General features: G+C 44.6%; 1 protein-coding gene across 6 annotated transcripts in view; it reads right to left on the reverse strand.

Annotated features, from left to right (window-relative positions):
- The window catches only part of FGF13 (fibroblast growth factor 13), a 515,410-nt gene that overhangs the window by 476,157 nt on the left and 14,098 nt on the right, over window positions 1-25,155 (reverse strand). Inside the window, exons 1-2 of one of the 6 annotated variants that reach the window (XM_019750478.3) lie at window positions 19,017-19,174; window positions 17,678-17,890 (exon numbers count right to left, since the gene is read on the reverse strand). In XM_019750478.3, coding sequence (XP_019606037.1) covers window positions 17,678-17,726 — 49 coding nt within the window. In that variant the 5' untranslated portion in view covers window positions 17,727-17,890; window positions 19,017-19,174. Of the gene's footprint in view, window positions 1-17,677; window positions 18,208-18,545; window positions 18,777-19,016; window positions 19,175-25,155 lie in introns of those variants that run through there. The other 5 variants (XM_088794799.1, XM_074323637.2, XM_019750479.3 and 2 more) reach the window with 5 other exon arrangements.

The raw sequence follows: 25,155 nt of genomic DNA on the forward strand, positions 1-25,155 counted from the left end.
GTTGGATGTGACTAGATTTGTTTGGGTGATTCATGGGAGGGGGTTGGGGAATACGTGGAAAAAGGTGAAGGCGTAAAGTACAAATTGGTAGTTACAAACTAATCATGGGGATGTGAAGTAAAGCATAGGGAATATAGTCAATAATATGCAATAACTATGCACAGTGCCAGGTGGGTACTACACTAGTCAGGGGGATCACTTCTTAAATTATGTCAATGTCTAACCATTATCCTGTACACCTGAAAATAGTATTGAATGTCAACTGTAATTGAAAAATTAAAAAGTGTGGGGAAAGGTAAAGGGGAATAAGATGTCCAGATTTCCAGATATAAAGCAAATAAATCACGGGGATTGTACAGTCAGTAATATTGTCAGTGTGGTGCGGTGTCAGATGGTCACTGGACTTATAGTGATCACTTCTTTAAGCATAGAAATGTTGAATAACTATAGCGTGTATCCCTGAAACTAATATAATATTGCATGCTAGCTATATGTTTAATAAAAATCTTTAAAAAAATAAAATCAATAAAAACTGGAATCGATGACACTGTCCACTGAAATGTGAGTGGCATAAGACAGCATCTGCAAGGCCTGTCCATGTCACAAAGGTGACTCACTTGTCTCTGGATAACGAACTTCCCCCTGTTCTCTGAGTGAGCCATGTTCTAGCTCATCTCTCAGCATTTGCACGTGCCCTTCCCACTTTCCAGGACACTCCGCTTCCTTCTCATCAACTGACAACCTACTGCTCATCCTTCAGGTGTCAGGTTCATGTCCCCACTGCTATCACCACCCAACTGGGTCAGTTCCCTTTCCGATGAGCTTCCCTAGCTGTCTATCCTCCCAGGTCAGGATACCACTTCACCCACCGTCAGCTCTCTCCGTCATCAGTGTTTCCCCAGTGCCTGGCACTGAGCCAGCCATATGGCTGGTGCTCTTTGAATGAATGGAGTCCAGATTCTCAGGCATGTGTTTCTAAAGTGTTGTCTACCACCTGGAAATGAATGCATCTGCATGCTCTCTGCTCCCCAATGGGAAACAGAATATATTAAACAATCGCTAGAGCCTTTATTAGAAAGGAGAGTCTACTTTGGGAGATTTCTATTTCTATCATAGAAACACATAGAGATGTGAGGGAGGGTTCAGAAGAAGGCAGGCGGCGTGAAAAACAAGGCTCAGGAGTTAATGCATAGAGTGGGAAATCTATGCCCTGCCACAAATATCACTCGCAGCATTAGCTGTACAGCCAAAAGCCCCACATAACACCTGTAACCATTTTTGGAGGTTGCTGGGAGGGGAGAAGATACATACACAGTGAGGATGCTCAGAGGGTCCTACATAAAGCAAAACTAAAGCCCAGCCCTGAATATTTCCTCGATTTGATGCCAAGTATTCAGCAAATGTTTCTCCCACTCCCCACAAATGATTGAGAAAAAGTCTTAATTGCCACATATTTAAACCTAATTTGTGCTCTTGAACATAAGCCATGTCTCACACATAAAAGAAGCAGAGAAAAACAAATACAAATGTCAAACTGTTCCAAGACTAACTAGGAAGTGAAAATTTTCCAAATGACACATTGAGTCAAATTTCTATTCAAACAAGCATTTATTTCATGTGTATGGGCTCTGTCCTAGGTACTGGGAATCGAGAGATGAATGACAGGGTTAGGGAGTTTACACTACAGTGGAAGGGACATACAAACCAAAAGGGAAATGGAAATAAATTGCAAAGGGCACAGCAAGGCACAATCCGCTCCAAACACAGGCATGAAGAGTCATGCAAGCTATCACGGAGGAACCAAATTATTTCCACACACACAAAAAAAGTAAAGAAACCACTATATAATGATAAATAGACCTAAGGGGTCCGAGAAAAGCCCTATTCACTCTTCTCATGATTCCCAAACTTGCACGTCATTGCATTAACACCTCAGTACCCAAGACTGCTGATACTTGGGCTCTTCGTTCACTTTACTCACCATGTTATTTTGATGACCTAGGACTAAAGACTGAGAAAACAAACCGAGTATTTAAAACAACTTCTCCCAAAAACTAAAAAACAAAACAGAATCAACACCCATGTTGATAGCAGCATTTCTCACAATAGTCAAAAGGCGGAAGCAAACCAAATATCCATCAACAAACAAATGAATTTTTAAAATGTGATATATACGTCTGCGTCACCTTCACTTAGCTAAGGGAAGCCCTGAAACCTGATAAAACATGATTTCTGGGTGTGTCTGTAGGGTGTTTCTGGAAGAGACTAGCATTTGAGTCAGTAGACAGAATTTAGAAGATCACTCACTAATATGGGAAGGTATCATCCACTCCACTGAGGGCCACAATAGAACCAAAAGGTGGCGAAAGGGCAATTTCTCTCTCTTCTTGATTGAGATTTCCATCCTCTCCTACCTTGGACACTGGAGCTCCAGGTTCTGGGCCTTCAGACTCCGGGACTTCCACCAGCCCCGCCCTCTCAAGCCTTCAGCCTAGGTCTGGAAATTACACCATCAGCATCCCTGGTTCTCAGATGTTCATACTTGGACTGAAATATATCATCAGCTTTCCTGGTTCTCCTGCTTGCAGACAGCAAATCGTGACAATTCTTGGCCTCAATAACTGTGTGAGCCGATTCCTACAATAAATGTCCTTTTATATCTATATCTGTCTATCTAGATATAGATAGGTACGGTCAGTTTCACTGAAGAACCCTGACTAATACAACATGCAATAAAATATTATTCAGCCTTTAAACGGAAGGAAGTTCTTACACATGTTAAAACATGGATGAACCTTGAAGACATTACATTAAGTGAAATAACCCGGTCACAAAGAGATAAATACCGTATGATTCGAGTTCTAGGAAATATCAAATTCATAGACACAGAAAGAATGGTGGTTGCCAGGGGCTGGGGGAAGGGAGGAATGGGGAATTGTTATTAAATGGGGGAAAAGTTCTACTTCTGCAAGATGAAAAAGTCTTAAAGATTGAATGCACATCAACGTGAATATGCTGAAAACTTCTGGAACCGAACATTTAATAATGGTTAAGATGGCAAATGTGATGTTATGTAATTTACCACAATCAGAAATAAGATAAAAATTTTTAAAGGATCATGCTATAATGATATATGGTACATTGTCATTAACTCCTACTCCAAGAAAATGGGGTTATGGTATACAAAGGTCTCAAATGTTTAACTTGTGTAGAAATACAAGGCGTGATCAAACAATAAAGACAATGTTTAAATTTTTTTTTAAAAATTATCACAATAAAATATACAATGGCATTAATCCCCCTTGCTTCAAACACACTTACCCCAACATTCTTGCAATTTTCCGAAGCAGTTCTGGAAGTCCTCTTTAATGAGTGTCTTTAGTTGTGCTGTCATGGCTGGCTGGATTTCCTGAATCATTTTGGCTTTGGGGAAGAGCCAGAAGTCACATGGTGCCAGATCCAGTGAATAAGGTGGATGAGGACACACCATAATGTTTCTAATTGACAGAAACTGCAGGACCAGAAGCGATGTGTGACACAGAGTGTTGCCATGATGGAGGATGAAGTAAAGACACACGTGAAAGAGGACTTCCAGAACTGCTTCAGAAAGTGGCAAGAACCATGGGATTAAGTGTGTTCGAAGCGAGGGGGAGTATTTTGAGAGGGATTAATGGCAATGTATTTTTCACTGTAATCACTTTTTTTAAATTTAAACATTCACCATATTGTTTGATCACACCTCATACTCTTTCTAGTGAAAGTTTCCTCATCTAATACCTAAATAGGAAAAAGTGCAATGCTTCAGTTCTTTTAGTCATGGGGGGAAAATACAATGGTATGAGAGGAGATGAACACACTTTTTAAAAATGTTCTTGCCTTTGTGGGGGAAAACAATAAGCAATCTTATTTAGGTCACAGCACTTACTGTAAACATCCCAAGGAAAGCATATTAATAACAGCCACCCACAAAGGACCTGGTTTGAACCATGGAATGTCATGCTGTCAGTGGAAGGAAGGCTGGGGGAGTATTTGCTTGGATTTTACAAATTAGAATGTTAGCATCTTTTTGTAGTTCACTTCACATTTAGAAATAGCAAATAGAGACAATATTTTAAATTAGGAATTTGGACTAGATGGTGTCTAAAGGGTTTTCTGGTAGTAAATCATAATGATTGATTACTTTGTAAAAAGAAAACAAAATATCAGAGAAGCATCCTAAATGTTTATGTCAATGTTTAATTCTGCTACCAGGAAAGGAGCCCCGTGCTTAAGTCTATCAGTGTGGCCACGTGGTAATGCATTTCGTTAGGCCCATGGCACTAAATTGCTCTATGACCTTGGGCAGCTCACTGTGGGCCTGATTCCCTATTCTCTGCAATGGGAAGGTTGGAACGAATGGTTTTTGCGGTCCCTTCCCACCATGATAACCTCTGATTAAGAACTTGGGAAGCAGAACAATATGCATGTCCATAATGCCACAGAACTATACATTTAAAACCATTAAAATGATAAATTCTGTGATATATATTTTACCACAATAAAAAAAAAAAAGATAAACTTCAAAATTTTTTAAAGAACTGGGAAGCAAAAACAGGCACTCTGAGCAATAGTTTATAATTAGAATTTGCAGGAAACACAAGAGTCCTCTGGCTTGGCTTTTATTTCTTTACATTTAACCAAGAAATCCTTGATCCCCAAAGAAACATTCAGATACAGCAGAGACGATGCTATTAAAAGAAAAACTTTTCATAAAACAGTAACGCCTTCAATATTGTAACTATCCCCCCATTCACCATTTGAGTCCAATCTGGATATAGCAGGCTTTCATAATCTGAGCCTCGCCTATATACAATACGATCACGAGAGATGCACCCTGGCCAAAATCTCACTCTCAGGAGAACAACCACTCTCATTTCCTACAGGTGTGGAAACTAAGCAACTCAACTTCTGGCTCAAAGGCAGGGGGACAAGTTTATTATCTTCTAGCAGGCTTTTCAGATCCTAGGAAGATGATACCTCTGCACTAAAAATCAATACAAGATTTTTCAAGGTATTCAGTTTTGTCACTTGTCTGGAGACAATGGCCTCAGAAAAGAGGATGAACTGTCTTACTTCCCTTTCCTCCCCTTCTGTGCATGGTGCCCTTTAAAGACATGCTCTTTGTTCCATCAATTCAAAGACTGCTTTTATGTCCACTAGGGTGGAGGGAGAAAGCTGTGTTTTTTAAATGGTGAAATCTGTCAAAGTCCTAAAGGCTCTTGTGATACAAATCAGGTCATTCTATACAGCCTGAACCCCAAATTAAACAGGGGAAATAAAAACCATTTATAACTCAAAGTAACTAGCTGTAAGGGGTCAATGCACTGATTGGTCATGAACCAATTACAGAGACACTGCTGGGTGCCTGGAGGATGCCAAGAAGTAGGGGGTGCACCCAGGCTTGGCCCAACCCTCACACTCCTAACCCCACCTCCTACCAGATACAGGCAGGAAAGTGGGGTCCAAAAAGAGGACTTCCCCTGCCCACCTGCTCGGAACCAACAAAGATATCACAGAACTCTCATCCCCACCACCTTTTCCCACCACGTTAAGATCCACTGAGGTTCAAGCTACCAGAAGGGTCAAAATATTTGAGGCATTGACTTCTGCCATTCTAATGGCTGTGCTGGGATGTGCCTCTCTAGATGGCATTCCCAAAGCTCCCTCCTACCCTCACCCTCCTTGGAAGGGCCCAGGCTTTGAAATTCTCTTTCTCTTCCTTCCCCAGTTTCTCCTAAAGAGAATGCAGCAAGAGGAAAACTGGAGGAAAGACGGGCAATGAGAGAGAAAAGAAGAGCAAAAAAGGAGGAAGGAGGCTTCCAAACAGAATATTTGCATGTGGAAGATAAGCAAGGCTGGGGGGAGGGGGAAGAGGGCACTTGAGCTTATTTAATTCAACCCAGGAGAAAACTGAGACAACAAAGCACACAGTTCACTGACAACAATGCTGAGCATAGACCTCAGGGCTCCACCTCTCTTCAAGTGTTTGGAGTTAGTGAACCCTTTGAGCATCTGTTAAAAGCTATGGACGCCACTCACCAGAAAAATGTGCATTTACACTTAATTTCTAGCAGTCCTTTGATGTCTCTAGGACAATGTTTCCCCAACTTGCCTGATAAGAATCACACAGACACTTGTTTACAATTCAGATTAGCCAACTGTTTTCCTAAATTTCTAATTCTGCAAGTCAGGATGGAGTAACCTAAAAAAAAAATAAAAAAAACCTAGAGGTGCTTCTTAACTTCAGGCAAATTTGAGAAACACTGCTCAGGAGCAGTAAGTCGCTAAACTCGCTGAGCATTAGAATTGCTTGAGACGATTTATTGAAACATATGGGTTCGTATGCCTCACACCTAGATCTACCGAATCAAGTCCTCATGGTGGGAGACGTATGTGGTGGGAGGTGATGCTGCTTGCCCAAGCTGCTTCCAGAACCTCAGCTCTAGGGGTCCCTGGATCGAAATTAAACAATAGCCCGTGTCCAACTCCATCCAGGCTGTGTCCTTGGTAGTTTGGCCTGGGCAGGTCCCCAGTGGCCATGATGGGTACCACGTCACTCACTGCTTGACATAAGGACGGACATGGAGCAGAGTGCAAATTCCTTCCATGAAAGTCTCATTCCTCTGAGTAAACTTGCAAAATATCAGCTCAATGAAAGCAGGGGTGGTTATCTATTATGCTCACTGTTATATCCTCAGTGTCTGGGGAGCAGTAGCTGACACATGGGAGGGTCAATAAATATTTATTGAGTAAATTAATATATGAATCAATACATGAATTTTATTAATTCAGCCACCATATCACAAGATTAAATCCACTAAATTGGAGTATGACTTTCAGACACATGTTTGAATGTGTAGACTTGTTTCTATGGCCAACAAGCCCCCTAAAGAGAACAGTCTAACTTGAATAATCAATATGAAAATCACTACTATTTTAGTAATATTATCTATATCACCATTGGCCAAATTCTAAGTATGTTTTCCATATATTATCTCATTCTATCTTTAAAATAAGCCTGTGAGATAAACACAACTATCTCCATTGTGGAGAGGCTTCGAAAGATATTTGCCCAAAAATCACACATCAAATAAGAAACTTAGATGTGAACCCAAGTCTCTAAAATCCATGCTTTTTACCACATAGCCACTTTTACATGAAAGATGGCCCATTGTAAAGTAGAAATTCAATGCCGAATTAAATGAGCACATTAAATCCAGGAATGTTGCTGTCTTCTAAAGGCTTTTGGTACAGTTTGGAGTTCAAAGGGACGGGAACATTTAAAGAAACCTAGAAAGGATGCTTAGCATGGCGGTTAAGTAACACATTTATCGAGGGCCTCTTTTGTGAAAAGGACCCATGAGGAAGTTACAGTCTAGTTGGGGAGATAAAAACATAAACAGGGTGAGAGGTTTCCTGGAAGATGTGGTTTAAGCTTGGACGTGAGGATCATAAAATGCTAAAGGAATAGGTAGAACATTCCAGATCAAGGGTAGAAGCTGGAGTAGAAAAGTCAGTTTGAAGAAAATCCATGAGCAATATTTTGCTTATACTACTTTTTTATTAGATCATGAATATCATCATATATGTCCACTGTACAGAAAATGGAGGATACAAATGAAAACTGTATATCTTCTATAAGCCAACCACCCATAGATTCCTTTTAGTGTCTATTCTTCCGGGATTTATTCTAAGTATATTTGTGTGTGTATCTAGACATACACTTATTATCTACATGCATTGATTTATCTACTTACAGATTTATGCATGCATATTGTATCTTTATATATGCACATATTTGTATATGTACATTTATAAAATACAAATGATGTTTGTGTAGCTCAGTGGGAAGGCTCTCAAGGCCACACAGAAAAACCTTTCATACACACAGGCACAATATCTCCAACTATCCTTTGGTCACCCCCAAGTGTAAACCCAGTGTGCACACTAAAAATGGTGGTGCAGAAGATTATTTAATAACACAGCAAAACATTCTAACATGTTGTTAAGAGAAAAGGTTATAGTACATACTGCATGAGCCCACACATACACCTAAAGATGATTATCCTTGTATATGTATTATAAAACGAAGAGAAAAAAGACTGGAAGGAAAATTTCAAAAAAGTTAAGCTAGGAGTGGGACCCTGGAGTGCTATTTTCTTCTCTATGCTTTTATGACTTTTCCACTTGTCCCCAGTAAACAAGAATTATTTGGTAATCTGAAGAAAAAAAAGTCAGTGCAGTGAAACATAAACAATATAAAAGCACACAAATATATTCAAAACGGCCCTGATCTTTCTGCTCAACATGCATGCTATGTTTTTGAACTGCTAACACCGAATTAGCATTGACCAGAAGACAGAGGAAGCCAAGCTCTGGCGTTGGCCAAGCCCTGACTTGAAGGCTTTGATTGGAACCTGCCTTCCAAGTTGGCCTTTGAGGAGACAGCCCTGTGAGCCCGGTGGGTCAAGTATATGCAAAGCAAGGACTCTTCGATTGCCGGGCAGGGGCGGGGACAGGGGCGGGTCCTCCAGAAGCTACCATCTTAGCGCTGCCTGCCAAAGCCCGCTGTCTAGACCTGAGCGCAGACCCCTTCCCCCTCCTGCAGCCGAAAGCACCTCCCGCTCCGCAGGCTCCGGTCGCCGCTCACTTTTCAGGGGCCCCACGCGAGCGGACCCGGTTGTGGACACCAGGCCGGGAAAGTGGGTGCCCGCTGCCCGCTGCCGCCGCAGCCAACGCCTGCAAGGAGCTTTGTCATGCTAGGCGCCCGGCGGCTCTTCGTCAAGTTTCACCTTTGGTGACACAACTTTTCCGTGTTTCTTTTTTAGGCAGCCAGCACATCACGAGGCTAACGAGCACACTGAGGTTTGTAATAAACCCGTTGGCCAGATCTACAGCGACAGAGGGACACTGGTTAACCAGACCATCCAGTGCTACCGTCCACTTCCCAGCTAGTCAAAAACAAACGCTCCCTGGAATGACAGCAGCGAGGAGCGTCTGGCCCTGTTTCCAGGGGAATGGCTCACATTGTTCCCGGATCTCCGAAAATCATCACACGCAAATCCAAGAGCTCTTGGAAGTCTTCATGTTAGGTGAACCCCCCACGGGGAGAGGCAAGCATACACATAGAGAATCAAAGGCAAAATAAGCAGGTGAATTCACAATGCTTTCAAAGTCATGGCTGAAAGAAGATTCTGAAAATATCTCCAGGCATATTCAAGAACTGCATTCAGCCTGCCTTCTTTAGGCTGTTTACTTCTACTTTTAACAGCAAGATAAATATTTTAAGAACTCAATCTGTTTACTAACCCCCAGTTCAATAACAGTAGACATGCTACCTACATCATTTGGAGGGATTTTTGAGAACTGTGTTTCACGTTTCTTATTAAACATACAACCATGCAACAGACCTATTACTGTTAATTACGGCTGTTAAACACAGGTTCTACAGCACAAACACTACATGATTCCTAACTTTGAGAACTATAATTAATGTGCTCATTCAAAGCGTGTGTCTCTGTTAAGATATATTTTTGGATATATTATCTAACTGAAGACAGCATAAATTGTGTAAAATGTGAAGCTTGTACTTTTTACCCATTTAAAATGAGTTATATAATAAGTAGTGAAAAGCTTCTCCGTGGAAGGAGGGGGGAGGTTCTTTTGCTTAAGTTAGCTATCAAGGGAGAAAATCCAGAAATGAGAACCCTTCAATGAGCCCAGTATACACTAAGGAACATCATTTGGTTAATGAAAAACCACTGACATCTGTTGACAAGAAAGGGAGGGGGGATTAAAAGAGGGAGGGAGGGAAGGAGAACAAGGTGGGGTTGAGAGAGCAAGACAGAGAAGGGAAATGAGACATAATTCTGATGAGAGACAAATTAAAGCATATACCATGTAATGGTAAGTAAAATATAAACAATTGGGAGTTTTACCTAGCAGTGAATTAAGAGGAAGTATAATCTTTACAAGTGAAACAAGCTCCCAGACAGAGTTCTGGGGAAAAGTACTATTAGTTTCAAATGGACAGATGCTTGAATCTTGAATGTCACAGTCATGGTCAAGTGAGAGACAATGTACATGGAAAGTAGAAAGACAATGGTCGAGGCCAAAGATGAAGGAAAGGGCACCACTAAGGTAGGACTGGGTTTCTTTCATCTCTGCGCGCCCCGACCCAACACCGTGTCTGGTGTGGAAAAGTCACCCAAGAAATGCTGAGAGTTCTGCCCGTTACACCAAGTCCACAGCTCTGGAGCAATCATACATGTACAGGTACATGCTTCCCAATCATGTCCCCAGGGCAAATGGGAAGTAATTTTGTCTTTGTGCAAACCTAGATTAGAAAAAAACCAACTGTGTTGCCTAGGTAAGAAGTGGATTTGAAGTCAGGGAGACCTGGCTCAAAACCTCACTCCACCATCTTGCTACCCAGGTGACCTACGGCTGCCTCAATCTCTGAGACTCAGTTTTTTCATCTGTCAAATGAGAATAATTATAGTATGTGTATCTGTCCTCCAGTGTTATGAAGATTTCATGAGATATTTCCTGTCAAATACCTGGCATGTACTCAGTGCTCAGAAACTAGTATTTGTAGGACCCCCACCAGAATTACTTCCCAAACCTGTGTAGGTGTCAGAAAGTCACCCATTGACATTAATTCCTTTGGATTAAAGGTCTGCCTCTGGCAATCCTCATTTAAAATGTAAATTTTAACCCCCAGGCATCTCAGATTAAGTCACAGTGAGTCACTGACAGAGCCTTTCTCCATCATACAGCTTTCTGATAGGACAACAAACTGGAAATGAACATAGGATGAGACCAGTGAGTTTTGATATGTGCATGGTACATGCATTACACAATTATATATTGATTACTGCGTGCATTACATAATCATTTATTGATTACTGCAATGCCAAGCACTGTACAATCTGCAACTTACCAGCTGTGTGACCTCACACAAACTACGTAATCTCTCTGAGCTTCAATTTTCTCAGCTCTGAAGTCTGTAAATACTAATGCCTACTTCATCTCGCTATCATGGGATTAAATGAGATATATGTAAAAATAATGTAATGCCTAGTAAATAGTAAGTGCTTGATAATTTAGAAGTTATTATTATAATGATAACAATAACTATGATTACTGGTATTGTTATTAAAAGAATAAAACATATCTCTGCTAAAAGGAATTCCTTACCTGACTAGATCATTTAACAAATACTCCTTTTGGTCCTGCCAAGTTCAAGGCCCTGATGAGTGAGTGCCCTAGTGTGGGGCAGGTGAGAGGTTCTTATAAGAAACCAGAGGACAAGACAAGGAGAATACGTGTCAACCAGGGAAGGAAGTATGCTGAAAGGCGAGGTGGCTAAGTCTCAGAAATAAAGAGTACATACTGCATGATTCCATTTATATTCAATTCAGTAACAGGCAAAACTAACGTATGACAGAAATCAAAATGGTAGTTGCCTTTGAAGGGGCAATGACAAGAAAGGGACATAAGAGAACTTTCTGGGGTGATGAAAAAATTCAGTATCTTGATTTTGGTAATGATACCATGGGTTTAAACATTTGTCAAAATCCAGATGCACACTAAAGATTTGGGTATGTTCCTGTGTATAATCTTCAATTCTAAAAAAGGAAATTGGGTATATACTATTTTTGTAATTAATTCCTTTCTAATTTGGCCTCTAACCAGGCCTGCCTTTCACCAGAAGATATTCTTTCTTCCCAGGCCCCACTGACAGGGTCCAGAAAGAACAGACATATACCTGAGAATTCCTTTGGGACAAACAGTCATTGTCTAAATCAAATCTGGGGTCTCTGCAGAATCCCTACAGCACGCAGGACAAGCAAGAGACCCAGCTCAGCCCGGCCCTAGAACACCCTCTAGAATGTCAACGCAACCCACCCAAGCCATATCCAAACCACATCCCAGCAGAAGCCAAGAGTGCTGCCAGAGTTAAAAAGAATCAGCAAGGACACCTACCACCCTCTGTCCTTTACCTGTGGGGAAGGTCATCAGCCAGTGACACTGCTACCATTTCCATTTGAAAATCAATGCTCAAGCCATTTCAAAGGGCAGAGGCACCGGTAGGGCTTGAGCACTGCTCTATAGTAATCTCAACGTACAGTAATTGTAATCTAGGCTTAATGTTTCTAACAAACTCAGATCCTTAATAACAGTTCTCCACATTTCCAGCTTGCCCCAAGAATCAAGACCTTCTCTCTTTTCTAATATAAAACATCATTTTCAGTGTTAATATCCTGGAAAACACTGCTCAGGAGAAAAATAAATGGCCATCCAATTCAAGGAGGAATTAAACCTGCAGGCTGCAGTGGTGGTCAGAAGGACTCCAAATTAGATACTATTTCACTTTCTTTGGAAAATTAGTGCATTTACCCAGAAATCCACGCCCCTAAGAAATGCTTCCATCAAGATATGGCATTCATCAAAGTGATAAAATGCCACATTTTAAAATGTCAGGAATGTAATTAAAGTGAGTTCGTAGAACTGGTGTATCACAAACAGGTAAGCTACCTTTCCACTTAGTGAGGACGGACTAAAGATGAACTACATCACCCAGGACAATGAGCCTGAAACCCAGTCCGCAGCCTGTCCTAAGAAATCCTGGTGCTGACAAGTCTTCTGGATAGGGAAAGGAAAATCAGTGACTGCAGACAATGATTTATGCGGACGTTTGTCTTCGCTAATTACTGAAACCATATGATTCCCCTAATCTTCACATTTCAAAATCATGTTGAGTTTAGCAATGTAACAGACCTGTAGGATCCCCTCCACCACCGTACTTTAATTCGTGTTGTTTTTCTCCTTGAATTGTTTAATCTTGGCAATTATTTTCTATTCCTTTCAAATTTCTCAAATCCAAAAATATAAGCCATAATGAAGCCCACACTAGAAATCCCTTTTATTAGATATACTTCAAGAGCTGCAACACATTCCGGTTGTTCTGTGTGGATTGTAATTCCCAGAATGAGATGATTTAAACATAAAACAGCACAGCTGCAAAGAGACCTGGAAAGCTAACAGTTTCATCTCCCCATTCACTGCCTCACAAATCAGCCCTCCAGTTTACCACCCAAAGCCTGATTCCAATACTCTCCCCAGTTCTGATCCTGTTCTCCAGGCCACTACACATTTCCATGCTTAGGTGTGGACCTCAACCCCTTCCCTCATCCCACAGCTCACTTTCTGCTTCTCACCCAGGCCCCAACCCAACATCCAATACCACCCGAACCTCACCCACATCTCCACTCCAGCCCGAGCATGCATCCTAACCCCTTTTAACAATTTGAATTGTCCTGGAAAGAGACTTAGAGGAAGCAGTACTAAGTAAGGGAGAAGATACAGTACCCCGAACCCATGTCCCAACTTGCTCCCCCTTCTACCTTCAGCCTCTGTCAATAAAGAAGCTGCACACCACTAGAAATAATGAAGAGGATTGGGGGTACTGTGCACTCATCTTCTGTACCTATCCCCAAGGACAGATTAACATATCTGATTTGAGATCTCCCTGGCCACAGCCCCTCACCCAGGCTGCAATCACCATCTTCAGCCCAGAAGAAAATATGGGGCTTATAACATTCCATAAAAGCACTGGTCCATGATGAGTTATTCACGAAGTAAAAAATAAATAAATAAAAAGAAGTCCCAACATGAGTAAGAGGGAGACTATGATTGTCAGTTTTTCATAAGAGGTCACCAACGTCATTTCTTGTGGGTAAAATACCTCTAAACACCTGCTTGGCTTGGCCCAAGGCTGAGAAAGACACTTGCTGGACGCTATTACAGTAATCCACCAAAGCCAAGATGATCTTTTGGAATGGAATTCAGGGTTCAAGGCCTGATATGTTGGCTGCCCGACCACAATACCCTGTCCTTCTTAGGTATTCGAGTGGCCATTGGAAAAGGCCAGGAAGTGAGCAGAAAATGAGCTGTGCCCATAAATGCACGTGGGCACCACAACTCGTTACAGCACCAGCTGTGCAAGCGGCTGCCTTCTTGAACTATGCCTGGAATTGTCCTGCATTGCCCAGCAGCCAGCATAAGACCAGCCTGAAGCTGGTGCCAGCCATCCCACCGAGAGAACCCACAGTCCACATAACCTTGAAACTTGCCTGGGGTGTGATGGCTCTGTAGCTAAGCACAAGAAAAAGGGTTGTAGAAAAGAACACACCCCATTTCAAACAGGTAGCTACAAACCAAATGGCAGTTTTGAAATCGAGAGTTGTCTAGCAATTTTACTCAAACCAGACATGATCTGGTTTTATTTGTAGCAGGCTACATGATTTCCAAATGCCACAGGAGCACAGTTACAGTAAACCAGACACAGCCTTGACTGAGTGCGTTTCTAACAGAACTGCTGAAAAGACCTTATGCGACAAGATAAAGAAGAGCGAGTCAAAGCTAAGTGATTATCTGCTTCAACAAACAAATGTTTTGCTTAGTATTTCCCGGAAATAGAAATAGGTCCTCCTATTCAGGAGCTGAGTGCCCCAAACTAGATACACACCTGTCAATCTCAAAGTTTATGCAAAGCATGAATAAATACACAAAAGATGATTTGCTGCACAGGGGGCCATTATGATATAATAGTTTCAAGGAGAATCGAGATACCCTCTCCCCTGCCAAAGAGAACAGTCTATCTTGGCTGGCTACATAATTGAAAAGGTTATCCAAAAGATCCTTGTCCGTCACTGGCCTGAACCTCCATGAGTTTGAGAAAATGTCATTTGAGAAAAAAATTTATATGCTCTGAAAGCCGTATTTCATTAAGCAGCACAACATAATTTACTGATTCCCTACTACCTGTGCTTAAAAACTCCAGAAAGGCTGTACTCTATCATAATCTTCTATGTAGTTGTGACAGGCTGTGGCTTGAACCCTGAATGATGGGGTGGGAGGCTGAATTTAAATAAGCAGTAGGCTCTTGAAAACAGATTATGAAATTCTTTCAAACTGATACTAAATTATTTGACTTGATTCAATCATTTGTCATACCACTGTTCAAAATCAAATGTGTGGATACTCAAAGCATCTATTAAATGTTCAATCCTATACCACGCTACGTTACAAAGAGAGTGCTCATGAGTCCTTTAGCTTAAATACACATATATATATATATATATATATATATATATATATATATATGGAGAGAGAGAGAGAGAGACATATATAGGAAATGTATGAATAACTAAGCCTCTTCATGAATATGATCAATAAATTTTACTGGTTAAAAATAGCAACAGGCCTGGTATCTTTCATCTATAACATAAAAAGTTGTGTTTAAAATTTAGTCACATAAGACTTTTAACATACTTGAAAAGAAAATACTAAGGACTATTAGGCATTCACATTTTTGAAAATGGGCTAAATTCACCAACAAACAGAAAGGGAGAAATGGGACTCCCGCTCTTAGCCGCCAAAAGATTCCCATCTCCTCAGGAAAGTGAAACTCCTTCTTAAAAGTTGCCTTATAAAATTACTTTAATTTATTCTAATTACAACCATAATTCCAAATGCTAATTACACAATTCCTACAGAGAAGTATTCGATTACCAATGTGGTGAGTCAACATAAGAAAATGTTATGACATACGCCTAGTAAAATTTTCATTACTGAGTTACAGAAACTTGCCTTGATGTTTCTAGACTTAATTGGTTCTGGACAATTGCAAATTATATTCCTAAAACAGCAACGCATTTTCTGTGAATGAATCTGGCTTCAAGGTTCTCCCAAAGGTAGCGTGAAATAAAGCTTAGGTGGTTACCACCTGACAGAAATCAAAAACCGAAGTTCCAGAAACAAACTTGAAACAAACACCCAGATTCAGCAGGGGAAGCACTTGCCTAGATCAATTTGGTGCTACAAACTTTAATTGCATTTACGTTCCTGGGCCCTCAGTGGAAAACAAAACCTTTTAACAACCCGGAAGTCATGTTCTCTTAGTATATAAATGCCCCTTTTAGGATGCCCTACAATTAGGACAGCTCTAGAAATGTGTAGCAGGAGAGCTACATTCCAAGTCACTGTTCAGATTAATCAGTAGGATTCAAGCCTCAAACAGCCAGCATGTATGAGTGGGTCCCAAAGGTTGGACTGTAGCCTTGTGCCAGACAAGTGGTAACCACAGATCTAACCTACCCCCCCAAACAAACTTCCGGAGCCTTTCGTCAAAGCTCTGCCTAGTTGGAAGAGAACTGGCTCCATTTAGAAACAAGGATAAAGGCCCTGAGCTGAAGACTTTGACAACTTTCCGCGGGGGAGGGCTGGCGCTGCCCTAGAATCTCTGGGGAAAGAAAGCTCTGAGAGATGGGGAGAGGCGAGAAGGAGGAGATGAGAAAAAGGAACAGGGAAAGGAGTGGGAGGGAAGGGGGCCCCAGGCTCATGGTGGAATAGGGGCCCCGTGAACGAAAGGTGGGGCTCCCACACACACACTGCAGCCCCACTTCTGCAACGTGGATTCGGCATGTGTCGCTGCGGTTCAAGGCCGGTCCAGTCCACTTCAGCGTCTGCTATGTGGCCATTCCAGACACTTGCACCTAAGGCACCTGCCTTTTCGCCACTGCTCTACCACACCCCCTCTCTGTGCCTCTCTCTGCACCCGGGTCTCCAAGGATGCTGTCTCCAGTTTACTGCCAAAGCTACTACGCAAGGTCCTCAGCAAGTCAGCGGCTAGGACCGGCAGGGACCAAGGGGGACGCGCCTGCCTTCTGAGTTCTCCCAAGCCTGAGCCTTGCTCTGCTGCGGCTCCCCAACCCTCCGGTGGTGGGAGACCCCAGGCTGAGACGCGCACTCCAGGGGACCGGCAGCTGGGGGCCCTGGGCCAGGTGGCTGAACCCGGGAGAGCTGAGGGGGGGCACTCTCCCTTCCACGGAGGCCCGCTCCCGCTGGGCACTAATGGCAAGAGGACAACAGCCTTTGTTCTCCCGGGGCTTGGCGACGCTGTGCTGCCAAGGCGCAGCGCGGGCGGCGCCAGGGCACAGGGATTGCTCACTTTTGCACGCGGCATGTCGAAGGTTGCAAGCTCCTGCCTTATGGGGTGGAGGGTAGAGAGTTATGGAGTAAGGGTTGTGAGGGGGAAAGGAGCGTGGGGGGAGGGGTTTGCATCTTGGCCAAGCTCTTTGTTTGCATTGGGGGCGGGGAGAGAGGTTTGAAGGTAGATCGAGCTGGGGTTCTGAGAGTGGGGCATTTTCCTGAGTATGTAACCATGTTGCACCCGCGTAGCACACATATACACACTAGGGCACACGCACACACATGCACTCGCACAGACAGGCGGCCGACGGGTAGCAGGCAGCACTGTTCCCAGCGCTCCCGGCTGCAGCAGCTTCAGCTGCCCGCAGCGCCACCACGGTGCGCCCAGATGGGGAGTGGAAGAGACTGGAGGCACTCGCGGGGCAACAATTCCACGAGGAAGGAAGGAAAGTGGTGCTAACCCAGAATCCCCCCTCCAAAGAGGCCCCGGTACCCCCCCTTTCTCGCCCGGGGGTCGCAGAGGTCATGGGCAGTTTAGGCTCCAGGAGGAGACCGGGAGCCGCTGAAGGGCGGCGCGCACGCGAGGGGAGCAAGGGAAAACAAGGGAAGGGAAGCAGGCGGACTCGGCGGGAGGGCTTACCCTTAGAAGCATCTTTCTCCTCTTTGGGCTTGGTCACCTTTCCACTCATAGATCCCAGCTTGCTTGACAAGGTTCGCCCAGGAGACGGAAGTCCTCGCCGAGCGGGCCGGACTTGAGAGAGTGCTTAGGGCGGCAAGACGTGACCGCAAGCTTCCCTCGGTGTGGGTCGGAGCGGAATCTGCTTTTCCCCACCGCTGCCGCCGCCGCCGCTGGCTGCGAGAGAGTGGGGAAGAAAGGGGTGAAGGAGGAGCCGCTGCCGCCGCCGCGATCCCCAGCGGCGGGCCGCGGGAGGAGCCGATTGCCAGTCTCAAGAAGTGGAGACAAAGCGGCGCGGCGCTCCCTCCGCGCCCCTCGCCCGCCACTCCTGCTTGCTCGCGGGCCTGCCCAACCAGAACCGCGCTCGCAACCCCGGGTCGGCAGAGAGGGGCGACAGGGACTCCCCGGCTCCGCCGCCGGCCTCCCCCGGCTCCGTGCGGGCCGCTCTCCCGGCCGACACTGGCCGCGCCGGGAGTTGCCTGGGTGGGCTGCCCCGCGCGCTGGCGGGCTGCTTCCCCCCCTCTCACAACCCGCTGTGGGCCGCCAACTCAAATCAAAATAGAACCCCGAGGAAGGTTTTTAAGAAATCAAAACAAAGACGAAAATATTCACTTAAAAATAACGAGCCTCCCCGAAAGGGAAATGTTTGAACATGTGATGAGCAACGTGTAAGCCTGTTACACCGCAGAGCCGCGCAGCTCCTCGCCGGCGGAGAATCGAGAGGGGAGGGTCGCCTCTTTCTGTTTAATCAATTTTCAGCTTCCTATTATTTTACCAAAGGGGGGGGGGGCGAGTTGCTCGCAACCTTGGAGCGTGAACCGATAGCCCTTACCTGCTCTCTCCCTACACCCACACCCCCTCCGAGCTCGCCCGCTCCCTGGCTCGCGCTCTCGTTCCAAAGAACTCTCGGGTCCCGAAGCTGAGACTCAACACGGTGGCGCCTTCTATATCCACGGCAAGGTGTTGGCACGCGGGGGGGGGGGGGGCGGCGGCTGGTGAGGGCGGGGCGGCACACTGCCGCCGGCCCGCTGTAGTAAAGGGACAGCTCGGCAGGGGCGCGCCGACGTCAGCCTCCGGTTGGCAAAACCCCGGCAAGCCCAGCAGAGAGCCCGCAAGCTTGTCAGGCGGGCGTCCACCAGGCCCTACGGGGCACGCAGGGCCGGCGGGTGTCGCCCGAGCGGACTCACACAGTCGACCGCCAAGATTGGAGCGCTCCGCTACACCACTCCTCCCGTTACACGCTCTGCTACAATCGCTTGTAATCCCCACAGTGCTGTCCGGGCCCGCACTGCTCGCCACCTACACTTTAGGGACTCCGCTGGTGGCCACCGTCTACACTGAGCGGTGGGATCTCAGTCGGGGAGTCAGCGACTCCTCGCCTCCTCTGGCCAGCAGCTCAAGTTGAAATGGCCTGGCTCTCTGTGAGAAGGGTGCGCTGGGATCTGGATGTCACTAGGGCACAGAGTGAAACCGACCGCGGCGGTTGCCGCCTCCCACCCCCACACGCAGGCCCCTCCTCCTAAGGCCGGTAGCTCTGGTTGGCAAACACGAGTAAAGAGTGTCCACCCCCCAGAACCGCCAACCCTAGGGAAGCGGAGTGAGGTGAAACAGGGGGCGAGTGCTAGAGAGAGATGAGTGACATCGACGTGTCGCCTGGGGCACGCTAGTCACAAAACACAAGCAAAGTCCATGAATATTTGAACTAGAAGAAAACTGTTCAGAAACTGTAACAGAGGGGGCGGACGGAGGAGAAAGAGCCGAGGAAAGGGCAGCATGTACTGGGTAGCCCTGGGGCGTCCCGGAAAACCCTTTCCGCTATGGCCCTTTCTGGGCGCGCCAATACCGAAAGCCGAACACTCTACTGAGGGACATGGGGCGGGGCGCAAGCAGGGCTCTGAGCCAGCCGTTAATCAGACCAAAGACTCCAGACTGGCAGTGGAGACGCGGCATCCACATCCAAGCAGAAAATCCGCTTCCTCTCGTCCCACCCAACCCCATCCGCTCCTTAATTCGGTTTTATTAATGGAATTAGACCAGGCGAAGAAATTATATAGATGGATTAGTCCTAGTGAATCCCAGGCGGTAACGCAATTACAAGAGCCTGCTGTGGCTATCAAGGCCAGGAGAGTGGTCTGACCCTAGCCACCAGCGTGGTTCTACAGGTCGGCAACCCTCTAAATTCAATTTGCAGCCTCTGTCCTGGGTCTGGGAGGAAATCCAGGCCTGTTTTTCTTGTAAATAATATCTAATAATCTGGAAGTTGATGACACAATGTGATTATATAACCCAAGGTTAGACTATTAATTAAAATCAGTAGTCTGAGAAAGAAGGAATTTCTCTTCAAATGATCAGAATTCAAAGGAGGTGGAGACTTCGGTGGCTTTAGAGGAAAGGTGGAGGGAAAGAGGATAAACAGTCCTTAGCTCACACCCAATAATAGTCAGTTATCAAGAATTTAGCGCCTACCCTGTGCCAAGCAGCATGCTAAATACTTTACATCATTATCTTATTTCATCTTCACAACAGGCCTAGGAAGTCTTGAGACTGTTGTTATTTTCACTTTTTTAATGTGGAAATTGAGGCTCCGAGAGGTTTACAGAAGTGCCCTGAGGTCACACAGCCAATAAATGGTGGAGCCTGGATAAAAAAAACTAGGAGAGCCAGGATAGAAACCAGCTGAGTCTCTTTTTAGACAGTGCTCTTCCATTATGTACCACATGGCCTCTCAACACTCCTGTCAGCCTCTTAAAAGGAGAGGGGAGGCACATTTTCACTGGACCTATCTGCTAATCCTAAAATCCTACGTCTTCTCAAACTACCAACTCAGCACATTCACACACACACACACACACACACACACACACTCCTCTCTTGTGTACACATAACATTTACCTTGTCCACATTCCCCTGTAAGCAACAAGACCTTTGGGGGAAAAGGGTCAGTCTCTGTCTTGGGAGATATTAAGCACCATACTTGTGTCTATCCTGAGTGTCTCAGCTTTCCAGCCACATTAAAATTTCCAGGAAAGTTCTCTGCACAGGTCAGAAGTTCCCCACCCTCACCCCACGTGCTATCACAAATGGCACTCCAGCTGGAGGCCAGATATCACCCTGTTCCTTGAAGGATACTAATAGTTAGCATATGACTAAACCTAGGTTAGTTAATATGATTGAAATGAGTTGAAGAGGTATCTTCAAGTATGGGAGTATTAAAGGAGTCTGCCTGTGCATGAACACCAACATGTCAAATAAAGTGTGGTTCTTCACCATAAAACATCCCGCAGAAGAAATAATCAGAAGACAAAGAAAATAGACACTACGTGCAAGAACAACATAGTGATGTATGTCCATATGGGGGCAAATCAATGACCTTGTAAGAGCATTCACATCAGAGACCGAGGATTGTGAATATTCAAGTGCCAGGATGAGCAATTTCATGTAAACGAATCTTCTGAAGACCCTGCGAGGGCAGCCTCTTTTGCGAAAGGCAAAGGGGTATTCCCCTCTTCAAAGGCCTGTGAGGTGTTTAATATGAACAGAATGTTGTTGGTACTGGCTCAGAAAAAGGCATGCTCCAGTGACCAGCCCCCAAGCTAATTAGTAATTTGGGACGGCCAGTTGGAAGATCTGACATCCCTCTGAGGGTGGTCTTTTCCCCACCACCAAAGGACTCAGTCTTAAAGCCTCTCATTAAAGCCCAACCAAGGTTGGTGCAAAAGTAATTGCTGTTTTTGCAATATTTTAACTTTTTAAACCACAATTACTTTTGCACCAACCTAATATCCCTGTAGCACTTGCGCTTCCCCACTCAGATCCTTCCGCCCCATCCCAGGAGGGTTGAAGCACCTTCACTTTTCAGTCTAGCAATTCGCACTACCAGATCACTTGACTTTTCTCTGCTTTGTCACCAGGGTAAAATGGTCCCATCCATCCTGTCTCTCGTCCCTCTGTGGGACAGAACTCCAAACATCTACTAAAATGTGGGCACAGGAGTTATCCTGTGTAGTCTAGTAACTCAGTCCTGGAATTAAAGCAATAGTCTACAAAAAAAAAAAAAAAAAAAAAAAAAATGCCCTATGGCCATGCCTCTAAGGAGAGCTGGGTTGTTTTCCGAAGTAAGGGGCAGAAGCTTGAATCTTTGGTAGGAAAGTGGAAAAGGTCCCAAGAGTCTCATCCTCGTGGGCCTATCACCTACCTGGTGTCTATTTCATGCCAGACCCCAAAATGCCTCTGGATTCCATCTTTGCTCATCCCCTAGCAGATCTGAGCAGTGTTTCTGGGCAAAAAGCCACGAAGTTTCATTTATGTGCTAGAGGTTAAGGTTGGGATGAGTGGGAGCACAGAGGACAAATATACTTCAGGCTTTTTCCTGGCAGGTTTGGACTGGTTGAGTGTAGAGACATTGTCATCAGGCAAGACCAAATTAGATGTTTTAGTGACAAGACCACTGCTCACTGGACTGACTGATTTTCATTGTGGAAAAAACCTTCACAGCAGAAAGCTGGTTGAAAAGGAGACAGCCTGGTATAACTTACACTGCCAGCCAGGGTACTTGAGATCAAGAAAGACTCACTGGACCAGGATTGGAGAGTTGGAAGTCACTTTAATTTTAAACTCATGTTTCAGAAATTTCAACTCTGAGATCCAAATACTAGAGCTTCGCAAGGATTCATTTCTGATTCAAACGGAATCTCAGGTGAGTTGGTGGATTTCTGTGACATAAGAGTTGGGTAAGATAATCTCCAAAGATGATGACTGTGACAGTTTTAAAACACGGCCATTAAGAGTCTGGCACTAGGTCCTCTCCCAGTGACTCTGGATGGCCTTGTAACTGCTTCAATCTATAGAGTATGGTGGAAGTAATACTGAGTTGGTTTTAATCTAGGTTAGAAAAGGCCATGCAGCTTCTGCCTGGCCCTCTTGAGGCATTTGTTTGGGGAAAGCCAGCCACCATGCACCAGGTCTACCTAGCCATGAGGGAGAGTTCACATCTAGGCTCTCCAGCTGACGGTGCTCACTGAGCTCAGGGACAAAAGCCAGCGTTGACTGTCAGCCAAGCAAGAGACCCATCTCAGATGTCCAGCCCAATCAAACCAGCAGAAGACTGTGGCCCTCTAACCTTGTGACAGACTCCATCGGTGGAGAACTAGTCAGTGGTCCTTTCTTAAATTCCTGACCCATAAAATGAAATGGATGTTTTTAGCTGCTATATTGTAGGGTAATAAGCTATGCAGTAATAGTAAGTGGAATAGTGACCATCAATTTCTCCTCATCCTGTATGCATATGCCACTCCACCCTCTAGATAATGTCCCTTTGGATCCAGGCTGGCCTCATCACTTGTGTGTATACACACACAACAGAATGTGGCTGAAGCGATGCTATGCCAATTCCAAGCCTAGCCTTTAAAAGATTTAGCAGCTCCACTTCACTTCTGGGGAAAGTAAATGAGCATTTAAGAAGGCAGACACCGGTTAGCTCAGTGGGTTAGAGCGAGGTGCCGGTAGCACCAAGGTTGCCGGTTCAATTCCCACATGGGCCACTGTGAGCTGCGCCCTCCTTAAAATAAATAAATAAATAAATAAATAAATAAATAAATAAATAAATAAATAAAATAAAATCAGTAGGCAGACACCCTAAGACGTGTGGTGTGTGGAAGCCCAAGCAGGCTATACGGGAGACCCGGTGAAGGAGAACTGAAGAACCCAGCTGACGGCAAGAACCAAGGCTTCAGAGACATATTACCCAAGAAATGCCATCACAGACAGCTCCCAGCCATTCAAGATGTGAGGTTCTAGACTTCATGGAGCAGAGAAGAGTCAGACTTCTTGTACCCTGTCTAAATTCTAGACCCGCAAAATGATTTTTTTCAGCCACTTGGTTTGGGGGTGATTTGTTATACACACCAATAGATAACTGAAATGAGAATACTAGAATAACTTTTGGAACCAGCCATGTCTGTTTCTTGGTCTTCCTTAGATCAGAATGGGTCTTAAGAGTGGGGGAAAGTTATGGCAGAGAAATGTTAATGATTTATTCAAAAACAGCTTAACACTGAGATCTTCCCAAACTAAACCAAACATATATGTGATTTTCTGCCTCCGGTGAAATTAAACATTTGGAACATTATAAAGTGATGTTGGGCTGTGTATCAGGAATGAATAACTTTCAATGTTTTGCCACTTTCATCTCGTGAAGGAGGAAACAATGAGCTAGAGCTTGTTCAAGGATCTACCCTACTTCCCAAACAAGGAACATGACTGGACAGCACACACACTCTACCCAGAATCCCTATCACTTCACAACATTCAAAAGCTTTTGTGTCTGGAAGCATGGGTAATCGAAAGAACGCGTCCTTTTCTTCACAGCATGCTCCCGATTTTCTCTACGTCAGAAACAGAGGACACTGGCATTGTCTGTCCCAGTAAATAACACACAAAAGACTATGGCCTAGGTCAGTTTCCACAGGATTTTCACATCCTGCTCTTGCCTCCATTCTAGTGGTTATACTGACAATGCTGACAGAAAACACTTCAGGCAGAAAACTTTTATTTTTTGAAAAATTCTTGAATCCAGTAGTAAGTTGCTAGCACAGTCTCATTTGCCCTTATCTTGAATGCTCAATGAGATTATAAACTCCTAGATGACAAGCAATGGTTTAAAGTCTTCTAAGACTAAGTCCCACACCCACTCCACGGTTTCCATAGTGCCCAGCATATCAAAGCCACAGTAAATTGCCTCATCATTCTAACGCTATTTATTTAATTTACTGGGTTTCTTGCTCTGCATTCAATATTTATCCAGATTATGCCATTGTATACCAAAGTAGCACTCTGAGTAAGTGGCTATGAGTATCTCCGTTTTCCAGATGAAAAAATTTAAGAGGTGAAATAACTTACCCAAGATCTCACTAAAAAGGAACACCCAGGACTGAGACTCAGGTCAGGTAGACCTGCTTCCAAATCCCTGCTCTTTCCACTATATGACACTGCATATTTTGTAAATGTTTTGGTATAATTAGTGCCGCTAAAATTTCTCCAAAGATAAAGCCAAGCATTAGAGCAAGAGCAGACATCTCAGGGCTTATTGCGCTTTCATTCGTTTCGTTTTCTGTCAACACCTGACCACCTCCCCGAGCACCCCGCCCCACCATGTGGTAGATATGGATGGGCACTATCCAGATTCCCCGTCCAGAAAGGGCTTACTGCCCAGCTGTGGCGACTGAGGTCAGTGCCAGCTTCCAGCAGTCACCTCCTTCACGGTCTCTGTCTCAGTTGGAGAACCCTGACCTCACCCGAGGTCACCTCCCTGGAACAGCCCACATCCAGGGACTGAGCCAGGCCTGGCCAAATTGGAGCAATGCAGGCTTTCTGACAGACACTCCTCACTCCACAGCTCCCTGGTTGGCCAAGGCTTTCTCGGGCCAGCTTCTCAGTTTAACTTC

Source organism: Rhinolophus sinicus, chromosome 18 (assembly GCF_057876585.1).
Source record: "Rhinolophus sinicus isolate RSI-liver-muscle chromosome 18, RSI-T2T, whole genome shotgun sequence".
Lineage (NCBI taxonomy): Eukaryota > Metazoa > Chordata > Mammalia > Chiroptera > Rhinolophidae > Rhinolophus > Rhinolophus sinicus.